The sequence below is a fragment of the Scyliorhinus canicula genome, chromosome 7 (assembly GCF_902713615.1).
Source record: "Scyliorhinus canicula chromosome 7, sScyCan1.1, whole genome shotgun sequence".
Lineage (NCBI taxonomy): Eukaryota > Metazoa > Chordata > Chondrichthyes > Carcharhiniformes > Scyliorhinidae > Scyliorhinus > Scyliorhinus canicula.
This window is the reverse complement of record NC_052152.1, coordinates 9,679,356-9,692,184: the sequence shown is the minus strand read 5'-3', so window position 1 is coordinate 9,692,184 and position 12,829 is coordinate 9,679,356. Positions and strand designations below refer to the sequence as shown.

Below are 12,829 nucleotides of genomic sequence, written 5' to 3'. Positions count from 1 at the left end.
GGTTTCATGGTTAACACTAGATCATTTAACGTCAGACTTTTAATGAATTTAAATTTCAGAGCATGACACTGGGTGGTCTGGATTACGAAGACCAGTGACTACACCACTATGCCACCGCACCCCCCAATTGAAACATGTTACATTGTTTTCCAACATTAAAGCACTATAATTACAGGGCTGCTGTACCTGTCCATGTATAAGACGGATGGAAATTCCAATTTGTGATGGATCTTCTCAGGCCTTCCCAAAGCTTGATTGAATTCAAATCTGGAAAGTTCGAAAGTTAGGACGGGTGGGAGTGCAGTGAACCAATGCTGTGGGAACAGAAGACAAGCAGTTGTTGCAACTGAAAATAACAAGGCAATTGTTTGCTTTGGGAGGGAGGGGGTGGGGGGAAAGAGAGAGAACGGAGGCCATAACCATGCCAGAAAGGTGCAGGTCTTACGAATTTCACATCTGCCCAGTTGTTGAGGAAATTACACCAGTTATTAAATACAGTAGTCCCCCGTTATACCGCGCTCCGCAATACCGCGGTTCGCGATATACCGCGGGGGGGCTTATGGACCCCAACTGTCAGTTGTGTCAATTTCAGCGGCCGGCTGATTGTTTCAGTGAGAGAGCAGCTTCCCTCTCTGGATCAAAGTGAGCCGGCCGCTGAAATTGACACTGCCGGCTGCTCTCTCCCTCCAATCAGAAACATTAAAACTTAAAAGTTGGATTGGAGGGAGAGAGCAGCCGGCAGTGTCAATTTCAGCGGCCGGCTCACTTTGATCCAGAGATCACTGAAACAATCAGCCGGCCGCTGAAATTGACACTGCCGAGGGGGGGGGCGGGTGTTGGGGAGGGAGAAGAGGGGGGGGGGGGGGGGGGGGGGGCGGGTGTTGGGGGGGCGGGTGTTGGGGGGGGAGAAGAGGGGGGGGCGGGTGTTGGGGGGGGGAGAAGAGGGGGGGCGGGTGTTGGGGGGGAGAAGAGGGGGGGCGGGTGTTGGGGGGGGGAAGAGGGGGTGCGGGTGTTGGGGGGGGAGAAGAGGGCGGGCGGGTGTTGGGGGGAGAAGAGGGGGGCAGGTGTTGGGGGAAGAGAGGAGGGGGCGGGTGTTGGGGGGGGGGAGGAGGGGGGCGGGTGTTGGGGGGGGAGAGGGGGGCGGGTGTTGGGGGGGGAGAGGAGGGGGGCGGGTGTGGGGGAGACCCCCCTGGGGGTGTGGGGGAGACCCCCCTGGGGGTGTGGGGGAGAGAGGGTGGACCTGCGGGTGTTGGGGGAGAGAGGAGGGCCCTGCGGGTGTTGGGGGAGAGAGGGGGGCCCTGCGGGTGTTGGGGGGGGGGGGGGGGAAGAGGAGGGGGCGGGTGTTGGGGGGGGAGAGGAGGGGGGGCGGGTGTTGGGGGGGGAGCGGGTGTGGGCGGGTGTGGGGGAGACCCCCCTGGGGGTGTGGGGGAGAGAGGGTGGACCTGCAGGTGTTGGGGGAGAGAGGAGGGCCCTGCGGGTGTTGGGGGAGAGAGGGGGGCCCTGCGGGTGTTGGGGGACGGGGGAGGAGAGGGGGGGGGGGGGGGGGACGAGCCGGAGGGTGTGGGGAGGGGGCGAGCCGGAGGGTGTGGGGGGACAGGGGGCGAGTTGGACGCTGTTGGGGAGAGCAGGAAGATGTGGGGGAGAGGGGGAGAGCCGGAGGGTGTTGGGAGGGAGAGGGGGCGAGCCGGAGGGTGTGGGGGGAGAGGGGGCGAGCCGGAGGGTGTGGGGAGGGGGCGAGCCGGAGGATGTGGGGGGAGAGGGGGCGAGCCGGAGGGTGTGGGGGGAGAGGGGGCAAGCCGGAGGGTGTGGGGGGAGAGGGGTCTAGTTGGAGGATGTGGGGGGAGAGGGGGCGAGCCGGAGGGTGTGGGGAGGGGGCGAGCCGGAGGATGTGGGGGGAGAGGGGGCGAGCCGGAGGATGTGGGGGGAGAGGGGGCGAGCCGGAGGGTGTGGGGGGGAGAGGGGGCGAGCCGGAGAGTGTTGGGGGGGAGAGGGGGCGAGTCGGAGGGTGTGGGGGTAGAGGGGTCTAGTTGGAGGATGTGGGGGGAGAGGGGGCAAGCCGGAGGAAAAAAAAAGAAATTGACACTGCCGGCTGCTCTCTCCCTCCAATCAGAAACATTAAAACTTAAAAGTTGGATTGGAGGGAGAGAGCAGTGGGCAGTGTCAATTTCAGCGGCCGGCTGATTTCAGTGAGAGCAGCTTCCTTCTCCGGATCAAAGTGAGCCGGCCGCTGAAATTTTAATTGGATCCACGATGGGGGTTTTAAGTTTATTTAAAAATCTATGCTAGCGCTTCCCATTGTGAGTCTACGGGGGTCTGACCTCTCGCCCCGCCCCCCCGTAGACTCTCAATGGGAAGCGCATGCATAGATTTTTAAATAAATTTAAAACCCCCATCATGGATATCCGCAGCTCGGATACAACGCGGGTGGCTGTCTTGGACCCCAACACCCGCGTTATAAAGGGGGACTACTGTATCATAAAACCAGTCAAGCATTTTGTTAATTAAGCTTGTTCTTGTGATAAACCTTGCACCGTGAACATAACCCAATTTAAAGGCTACTTTCCATTAATGTCGGGTGACATGGCTAAGAACCACACAGCAAAGGAAGACCACTTGCCCCACCATAGGTTATGGAACAATCCAAAGCTAGCGCATCGGCAGGATCCCTCTACCCTTGTAAATATTTACTCTCTTTGTGGCAACTTTAACATGTTAAGTCCACACCGCCGACTCCTTAAATACATTTTCCTTTGTCATCCCATTAAAATTCTTCATAATTAAAAAAAAATAATGATCAAATCTACTCTTAGCTTGCTCTGCTCCAGGGCAAATAGTCCCAGTATCCCAATTTCATTCCTCAGGAGTATAGGTTCCTACTATTGATATCAACATGCTGAATCTGGAAACATGGGAAAGTTTTCCGAGGCTGCTTTAGGTAAAGTTACTGGTGACATTCAGCATTTCTTTCTAGTCCAAACAAGAGTGCAGCAATCTCCCTGTGTACCAGGAATGTCAGTAATGTGCCCTCTAAGCTTTTCCAGCCTTGTGGTGTAGAAAGAAGAAGATTGAAGGGGGGAAACTACATCTGATCACTGGGGAGGAATCCCAGGAAGGAGAATTAATGTTGAGGTAGCTTTTAGGAGAAGGCAAGGGGAGGAGGAGGGGGGGAGGCGGTGAGGGGAGGAGAGAGGCGGTGAGGGGAGGAGACGGCTGCGGCGAGGGGGGGGGGAGGGGAGGAGGAGGGGGTGAGGGGAGGAGACGGCGGCGGCGAAGGGGGTGGGGGGAGAGGAGCTGGAGAGGCTTTAAGTGGGTGACGAAAAGACGAAGGCTGGGTGATAGCTCCAAGAACTTACATGAGTAAATTTTGCCTGTTATAATATTATTATATTAATTCAATCTGAAGAATCAGGCTTCCATTGTACGTAGCTCAAGAAACAGTATTGAATCTTGGATTGAAGTATTTTTTTAAATCCTCACAGGACCTCCCCTGTATTTAATAATGAATTTCCAAATATCCGAATATTCAAAAGTTGTGTGATCTACTGGAAGCTTCTTGAGGCCAGGTCCGGAAGGCAATGTTATGTGATGGATATAATGTATAGAAGCAGCATTTTAGCCAACCAGTAGTGACACAATCCCATGCAAGGTGTGGGGGAGGATATAATCCAGGGGTGCTGAATACAAATGTGCTTCAAATGTTGTTTTTTTCCTTTGCCATTGAGCAGAGCAAGAAGCTTTACGTTGACCATGCTACTGAATGAACGAGAAGATACAGCAGCACCCTCCAACCCACCTCTTGCCCAGACTTTGCTGAGTTGGCAGAATTTTCTGCCTGCAAGGACTCAATCTCGCCTTCAACCATCGCAGCCTCCAGGCACTCATGAAGATCCTTAAATCCATTCACCTGCAGCGGGTACTGTCCAAACATCTCTGAATTCTCAAACTTTTTTCCTATTGCAAAATTGGAAAGGTACAGTACGTTGAAATAAATCAGATTGGTTGGGATTTCCAGAAGTGGTGCTGCATTTTAGTACAGTTCAATGTGATTAACTTCATGCCTGCTTTTTAAAAAATAAAATACATTCTTCACGAACAGAGTTGTAGAGGTGTCGCTGAACCATGCAGTCAGAAGCAGAGAGCAGGATCAATTTTCCAAGTGAGCTGATTTGAGACATGGCGGCAATAGGCGAGTGATTCTCTTACCAATCCGGAGCCACAGTGGGGAAACCAGGAAGGGCACCCAGGCTTTATCCCAATACAGGAACAACTGCTTAGGGTTGAGTATTAGATAAGGAAAGAATCAGATTTGAAGATAATGTCAGTCACGATAGAACACCTCGATACTCCGCAATTCCATTTCCTGGTGCCCTCCCTCAACTCTCTCTTCTACCCCGACCCCCCGCTTCACTGGCTTCTCTGACGGGGAAACTTTGTATCAAAACTGCCGTGTGTGTGTGTGTGTGTGTGTGTGTGTGTGTGTGTGTTTGATAGTCAGTTTAACGGGACCTTCACCTAATCCTGTGCTGGATCTGCCCTGGAATGTTAATGCAAAAACACTGACAGAGCTTTACTCAAACCGAGCTGTGCATGTTGGCAGTGCTCGATTGTAAAAGTGATTTCCCAGAAGAGGAGACAAGCAATACCTTTTCCACAGGGTGCAAAAAACTTTAAAAAATTAAAAGTTTGCTGAACAATGGCTTGGATGTGGGGACCGAATGCAACATATTGATGTTTGTTGAGGAAACAAACTGGTGGAATATCGGTACATAAAAAAGTGGAATAGTAAGCCGCGAGGAGGATGTAAAAAGGCTGCAAACGAACACAGACCAGTTAAACGTGTGGGAAGATTGGAGCAGATGGAGTATAATGTGGGAAGTGTAAAAAATATCCACTTTGGAAGAACGGAAGAGCAGAATTTTTTTTTTTTAAATGTGTGAGACTGACAAATGTTGGGCTTCAAGGGTTTGGATGTCCTTGCACAAATTGCAATGTTAACATGCAAGAAGAGCAAGCAATTCAGAAGGTAATGCGTATTTAAAACGATGTTGCCAGAGGTATGTATTACAAGGATTGCTGTAATTATATAGGACTTTGGCGACGCCCAGTGCATGTTTTTGGTCTCCTTAAGTAGGGAAGGATGTTCTTGGCTTAGAGAATGTGGAACAAGGGTTTACTACATTCATTTTGAGGAGAGAGAGGGTTGTCCTATCAGGAGAGATTGAGCAGAATGGACAGAAAATGGTCAGCAAGGCTGGAGGAGAGAAAACAGAGCTTTGAGTCCATTTGGTTTTTCATCAGAACTAAAGAGAGGGAGAAATGTTTTGGATATTAAACTGTGGTTGTGGGAGATCGAAAGATGACAGCATCTTGCTCTCATGTCCACATGTCAGTCCTTGGCCTACTGCAATGATCCAGTGAAGCCCAACATAAGCTGGAGGAGCAGCACCTCATCTTCCGATTCGGCAGGTTACAGCCCTCAGGACTCGACATTGAGTTCAACAACTGTAGACAAAGGCCTATCTCCTCCATCTTAATCCGCTTTTTAAAAAAAAATCCTATACTTTTAATGTCTCAATGCAGTAGTAACCCCAACCCCACATCATCTGTCTTCGGTTTTTAAGGTTGCCACATCTTGCAATCCCTCACAGCTACAGTTTAATATTTAAAACATTTCTCCCTCTCTTTAGTTCTGATTAAAAGCCAGAGGGGATTTGAAACATCACCTCAGTTTTCTCTCCTTACAGATGCTGCCAGACCAGTTTTTCCAGCGTTCCCTGTTCTTGTTTCAGATTCCAGCACCTGCAGTATTTTGCTTATTTGAGGAGGATGGACTTTTGTATCCAGGGGTTAAGAAGAATAAGTGATCTCATTGAAACATACAAAATTGTTGAAGAGACTGACAGGGTAGATGCTGAGAGGCTGTGTCCCTCAGCTGGAGAGACGAGAAACAAGGCTCATAGTTTCCAAAAAGGGGTCACTTACTTAAAACTGAGATATGGAGATATTTATTTCCTTGAAAGTTTGTGAACTTTGAAATTCTCTTCACAGAGAGTTGATGTTGCTCAATCATGGAATGTATTCAAGACTCGTGATACATTCTTGACACACAGGGAATTCAGGAATGGGCAGAAAATGGAGTTCATGTCTAAGTTCAAACATCGCTTTGTTGAATAGTTTAATAGGCTTGAGGGAGTTATGGACTATTTATGTTGCTATTTTTAAAAATTAATTTACAGGATGCGGGCATCGCTGGCTAGGCCAGCATTCTTGCACATCCCTAGTTGCCCTTCAGAAGGTGATGGTAAGCTGCCTTCCTGAACCTCTGCAGTCCCCGAGGTGTAGGTACACCCATTGTGCCATTAAGGAGGGAGTTCCAGGATTTTGACCCATTGACGGTGAAGGAACGGGGATACATTTCCAAGTCAGGATGGTAAGTGACTTGGAGGTGAACCTCCAGGTGATGGGGTTCCCAGGTATCTGCTGCTCTTGCCCTTCTAGATGGTAGTGGTCGTGGGTTTGGAAGGTGTTGTCTAAGGAACCTTGGTTAGTTACTGCAGAGCATTTTGTAGCTGGTACACACGGCTGCCACTGTTCGTCAGTGGTGGAGGGATTGAATGCTTGTGGAAGGAGGACAAATCAAGCGAGCTTTGTCCTGGATGATTTCGAACTGGAGTGTTGTTGGAGCTACACTCATCCAGGCAAGGAGAGAGTATTACATTACACTCCTGACTTGTGCCTTGTAGATGGTGGACAGGCTTTGGTTGGGCAGTGCGTGAGCTACTCACTGCAGGATTCCGAGCCTTTGATCTGCTCTGGTAGCCACTGTAATTTATATGGCTAGTCCAGTTCAGTTTCTGATCAACGGTAGCCCCTAGGATGTTGATTGTGGGGGATTCAGCTATGGCAATGCCATTGAATGTCAAGGGGCGATGGTTAGGTCCTCACTTGTAGAAGATGGTCATTGACTGGCACTTGTGTGGCGTGAATGTAACCTGCTACTTGTCAGCCCGAGCCTGGATATTGTCCAGGTCTTGCTGCATTTGGACATGGACTGCTTCATTGTCTAAGGAGCTGCAAATGATGCTGAAGATTGTGCAGTCATCTGTGAACATCCCCACCTTAGATGGAAGGGAGGTCATTGATGAAGCAACTGAAGATGTTTGAGCTGAGGACACTACCTTGAGGAACTCCTGAAGTGATGTCCTGGAGCGGAGATGATTGATCTCCAACCACCACAGCCATCTTCCTTTGTGCCAGGTATGACTCTCGCTAGTAGTGTTTTCTCCCTGAACCCCATCGCCTCCAGTGTAGCGAGGACTCCTTGATGCCACACTTGGTCAAATATTACCTTGATGTCGAGGGCAGTCACTCTCACCTCACCTCTGCCATTCAGCTCTTTTGTCCATGTTTGAACCAAGGCTGTAATGAGGTCAGGGGCTGAGTGACCCTGGCGGAACTAAAACTGAGCATCCATGAGCAGGTTATTGCTGAGTAAGTGCCGCTTGATGGCACTGTTGATGACCCCTTCCATCATTTTGCTGATGGAGAGTAGACTGATAGGGCAGTAACTGGCTGGGTTGGATTTGTCCTGTATCATGTGTACAGGACCCACCTGGGCAATTTTCCACATTTCCGGGTAATGCCAGTGTCGTAGCTATACTGGAACATCTTGGCTAAGGGTGCAGCAAGTTCTGGAGCACAAGTCTTCAGTACTATTGCTGGAATATTGTCAGGTCCTTTAACCTTTTCAGTATCCAGTGCCTTCAGCTGTTTATTGATATCATGTGGAGTGAATCATATTAGCTGAAGATTGACATCTGTGATGCAGGGGACCTCTGGAGGAGACCGAGATGGATCATCCACTCGGCACTTCCACCTGAAGTTGGTTAGGAATGCTCCTTCCTTGTCTTTTGTACTGATGTGCTGAGCTCCTCCATCATTGGGGATTGGGGATATTTGTGGATTGTTTAATTGTCCACCAAGGGTTTATGTTCTTAGAATACTTTCACCAGTTGGTTCTGATGTACATTACCTTCATGCATTCCCACAGCCAGGAACCGCCCATAGAAGAGCTCCACCATTGGGTTCTTTGGTTTCTCGCCATCCCTAACAACATAACAAAGAAAAATCTCACAATACACACCAGAATAATGCTGCACAAGCAAAAATAGCATCCTGTAGCAATTCTTTCCTCTGCGCTTGTCCCGACTTTTTGACAGAACTATCCAATTAGTCACATTCCCCAGAGTCCTACAAATTCTTCCAATTCATCAAGTATTTATCCACTCCTCAGTTGCTATAGAATCTGTTTCCACCAATCTTTCAGGTCGCACACAGCACATTCCTAACAATATGCTGAGTAAAATAATTTCCCCTCCTCGGTTCATTTGCCAATTATTTTAAATCTGTGTCCTCTGGTTATTGACTTTCCTGCAAATGCAAACAGCTTCCTCCTTCTACTCTATCAAATCATGCATCGCTTTGAATGCACGCAGAGAGAAATAAAATATGCTTTAATACTCTCTGTCTTTTTGTTCCAGGAGAGAACCCTTTGTGCTCCGATCTCCATTCTGCTCCGAGCTTTGTTGTATTTCAGACCCAAAACACCAGCCTGGACCAATGTGCTGAATGCCTGGTTTCTGTGCTGTACATTTAATGCAACTCTGCGCAATATAAGCAGAGGGGTCCAAACTCCTCATCTTTACTTGAATTCAAAAAGCTACCTTACTGCAACAGGAGAAACATAGACCTGGGATAGCAGGGCTCTGCAATGCTGCTAATTAACAAATCATTGAGGTACTTATCCTGTGCTCTAGAAGAGGGGGGAACCACACCCTTATGGTCGACCAAGGGCAGCACGGTAGCATTGTGGATAGCACAATCGCTTAACAGCTCCAGGGTCCCAGGTTTGATTCCGGCTTGGGTCACTGTCTGTGCGGAGTCTGCACATCCTCCCCGTGTGTGCGTGGGATTCCTCCGGGTGCTCCGGTTTCCTCCCACAGTCCAAAGATGTGCAGGTTAGGTGGATTGGCCATGATAAATTGCCCTTAGTGTCCAGAATTGCCCTTAGTGTTGGGTGGGGTTACTGGGTTATGGGGATAGGGTGGAGGTGTTAACCTTGGGTAGGGTGCTCTTTCCAGGAGCCGGTGCAGACTCGATGGGCCGAATGGCCTCCTTCTGCACTGTAAATTCTATGTAATTCTATGTAAAAATCAAACAGGCCCTTTGTGGGATTTCACTTCAAGAGTCAGCAACACATGTGCTACCTGTGCAAAGTTTCACTCCAGGGGCGAAATTCTCCGACCCCACGCTGGGAGGCCTCTCCCGCCGCCAAGGTTTGAACCACCTCTGGTGGCGGCGGGATCGGCGGCGGGGAGCGGGCCCCCGGGGTCCTGGGGGGGGGGGGGGGGGGGGGGGGGGGGGGGGGGGGCTGGGTGATCGGACCCCGGGGGTGCCCCCACGGTGGACAGGCCCGCGATCGGGTCCCACTGATCGGCGGGCGGGCCAGTGCCGTGGGGGCACTCTTTCTCTTCTGCCGCCGCCACGGCCTCAACCATGGCGGAGGCGGAAGGGAATACCCCAGCGCGCATGCGCCGGTTGTGACGTCAGCGAACCGGCGAAGGCCTTTCTGCCGGCGCCAGGCGTCAAAGGCCGTTGGTGCCGGTTTTGGCGCCAGTCGGCGTGGTGCCAACCGCTCCGGCGGGGGCCTAGCCCCCAAAGGTACGGAGAATTTCGCACCTTTGGGGAGGCCCGACGCCGGAGTGGTTGCGCCACTCCGCTACGCGGGACGCCCCGCCGGGTAGGGGAGAATCCCACCCCAGAAGTCAGCTGCAAACTTGTTCTGTGCAGAACCTCACCCCTCGAATCAGCTGTGTTGTGTTTCGTGTGCAGTTTCACTCCTGAAGGCTCCCCGTGTTGGATTTCACTCCTGGAGTCCAAATACCCTCCCACACATTAGTCATTTTAAATTGTACAAATCTGTTACTGGTGTGATACAAGAAACCAATTCAAACACAGCAAAATCCCACAACCATCAATTAAATACTAGGTTTTAATGATGTTGGTTGGGGAATAAAATATGGAGCAGGATACCAAGAGAACTCCTCCTCAAAGAGATTTTTGTTATATACCTGAGTGCTTGAAATCTCAACCAAAGGATGGCACCTCAGACAGTACAACACTCTCTCAGCACGGCAGTGGCAGTGCCAGCTTTAATTACAATGTCAGGTTTCTGAAGTGGGCATGAGCTACGACCAAGAAAGCACAACAGCGCCTATACTTCCTTAGGAAACTAAGGAAATTCAGCGTGACCACATTGACTCCTACCGACTTTTACAGATACACCATATAAAGCATCCTATCTGGTTGCATCACAGCCTGGTATGGCAACTGCTCGGCCCAAGACCGCAAGAGAATCGTGAATACAGCCCAGTCTATCAGGTGAACCCGCCTCCCATCCATTGACTCTGTCTGCACCTCCTGCCGCCTTGAGAAAGCGGGCAGCATAATCAAAGATCCCTCACACCCGGGTTATTCTCTCTTCCAACTTCTTCCATCGGGCAGACGATACAACATTCTGTGAACACGCGGAAACAGATTCAAAAACAGACCCTCTTATGGACTGAACTGACCTCTCCATACATCTTTTCTACTGAATTACACGACACTCCACATGCTTCACTCGATGTCTACGTCTATGTATTTACATTGTGTATTTATGAACGTCCTATGTTTTTCATCTATGGAACAATCTGCCTGGACTGTACGCAGAACAATACTTTTCTCTGTACCTTGGTACACGTGACAATAAATCTAAATCTAAACTCAGTACATTTTGGTAAACTACAAATACCAGAATGCAGACCAAGGTTGTCCTTCTTTCTCCACAGTTCTGGGCAGTCAGCTAGAGCTTATTAACAGGAAGCCTTGTCATACACTGTGATAGGCCTTCTGAAGGGCAACTAGAGATGGGCAATAAATGCTGGCCTAGCCAGCGACACCCACATCCCAAGAATGAATTTTTAAACATAGCCAGTCTTATTAATCGTATAAACAATTCTGATGCTGTACATCGGATTCTTCAGATTCAGAATCTTGGCCACCAGAAAAAGAAACTAAATGCTGCAACTCCTGAATGAAAATAGGAAATGTTGTAAATACATGACTGCTGCAAACAACATAGCAGCTGCAAACACAAAAGACAAAGTTTAAAGTGAAATTTTCAGCATAATGTTTCCTGCACTTTCTATTTTATCTGCCATTGGATTTGTACATCTCTGACATCATTAAGAAGTTTGGGGGGGGGTCAGATTCAGCACAGCAGTGAGCAATGCCACTGGGGGTCAGGTTCAGCACAGCAGTGAGCAATGCCACTGGGGGTCAGGTTCAACACAGCAGTGAGCAATGCCACTGGGGGTCAGGTTCAACACAGCGTGAGCAATGCCACTGTGGGTCAGGTTCAGCACAGCAGTGAGCAATGCCACTGGGGGTCAGGTTCAGCACAGCAGTGACAAAGCCACTGGGGGTCAGATTCAGCACAGCAGTGAGCAATGCCACTGGGGGTCAGGTTCAGCACAGCAGTGAGCAATGCCACTGGGGGTCAGGTTCAGCACAACAGTAAGCAATGCCACTGGGGGTCAGGTTCAGCACAGAAGTGAGCAATGCTACTGGGGGTCAGGTTCAGCACAACAGTGAGCAATGCCACTGGGGGTCAGGTTCAGCACAGCATTGAGCAATGACATTGGGGGTCAGGTTCAGCACAGCAGTGAGCAATGCCACTGTGGGTCAGGTTCAGCACAGCAGTGAGCAATGCCACTGGGGGTCAGGTTCAGCGCAGTAGTGACAAAGCTACTGGGGGTCAGGCTCAACACAACAGTGAGCAATGCCACTGGGGGTCAGGTTCAGCACAGCAGTGAGCAATGCCACTGGGGGTCAGGTTCAGCACAACAGTGAGCAATGCCACTGGGGGTCAGGTTCAGCACAGCAGTGAGCAATGCCACTGGGGGTCAGGTTCAGCACAACAGTGAGCAATGCCACTGGGGGTCAGGTTCAGCACAGCAGTGAGCAATGCCACTGGGGGTCAGGTTCAGCACAGCAGTGACAAAGCTACTGGGGGTCAGGTTCAGCACAACCGTGAGCAATGCCACTGGGGGTCAGGTTCAGCACAGCATTGAGCAATGCCATTGGGGGTCAGGTTCAGCACAATCGTGAGCAATGCCACTGGGGGTCAGGTTCAGCACAGCATTGAGCAATGCCATTGGGGGTCAGGTTCAGCACAGCAGTGAGCAATGCCATTGGGGGTCAGATTCAGCACAGCAGTGAGCAATGCCACTGGGGGTCAGGTTCAGCACAGCAGTGAGCAATGCCACTGTGGGTCAGATTCAGCACAGCATTGAGCAATGCCATTGGGGGTCAGATTCAGCACAGCATTGAGCAATGCCACTGGGGGTCAGGTTCAGCACAGCAGTGAGCAATGCCACTGGAGATCAGCTAAAGAAAACTAGTGAACAATGCTATAGGGTATCACATTCAGTTTTTTTCTTAAAATCATACCAAGCTTACCTCGGTTCTTCTGTTTTCACCTGAAAGGCATCCTCTAACCAGTCTAAAAGCTTGTGTGTAAACTCACTCACATCTTGCTATAGAACGAGAGAAAGGGGGAAAAAAACATAATAAAAGGTTAAACATCTACACAAGACAATGCATGAATGGTACCTCATTTATCATAAAACAGCTTACGGGAGTTGGTCAAAAAGGTATGTATTATGGAGTATCTTTGAGGAGGAGGGTGGAGAGGTTTGGCAAGGGAATTTCAGAGCTTACGACCCAG

At 50.1% G+C, this 12,829-nt stretch overlaps 1 protein-coding gene across 5 annotated transcripts in view; it reads right to left on the bottom strand.

Moving 5' to 3' along the window:
- The window catches only part of usp25 (ubiquitin specific peptidase 25), a 192,908-nt gene that overhangs the window by 104,678 nt on the left and 75,401 nt on the right, over nucleotides 1-12,829 (bottom strand). For all 5 annotated transcript variants that reach the window (XM_038801374.1, XM_038801375.1, XM_038801376.1 and 2 more), the window contains 4 exons: nucleotides 12,562-12,638; nucleotides 8,033-8,106; nucleotides 3,794-3,951; nucleotides 187-314 (listed from right to left, as the gene is read on the bottom strand). In XM_038801374.1, the coding sequence (XP_038657302.1) occupies nucleotides 187-314; nucleotides 3,794-3,951; nucleotides 8,033-8,106; nucleotides 12,562-12,638 (437 nt within the window). The remainder of the gene's footprint in view (nucleotides 1-186; nucleotides 315-3,793; nucleotides 3,952-8,032; nucleotides 8,107-12,561; nucleotides 12,639-12,829) is intronic.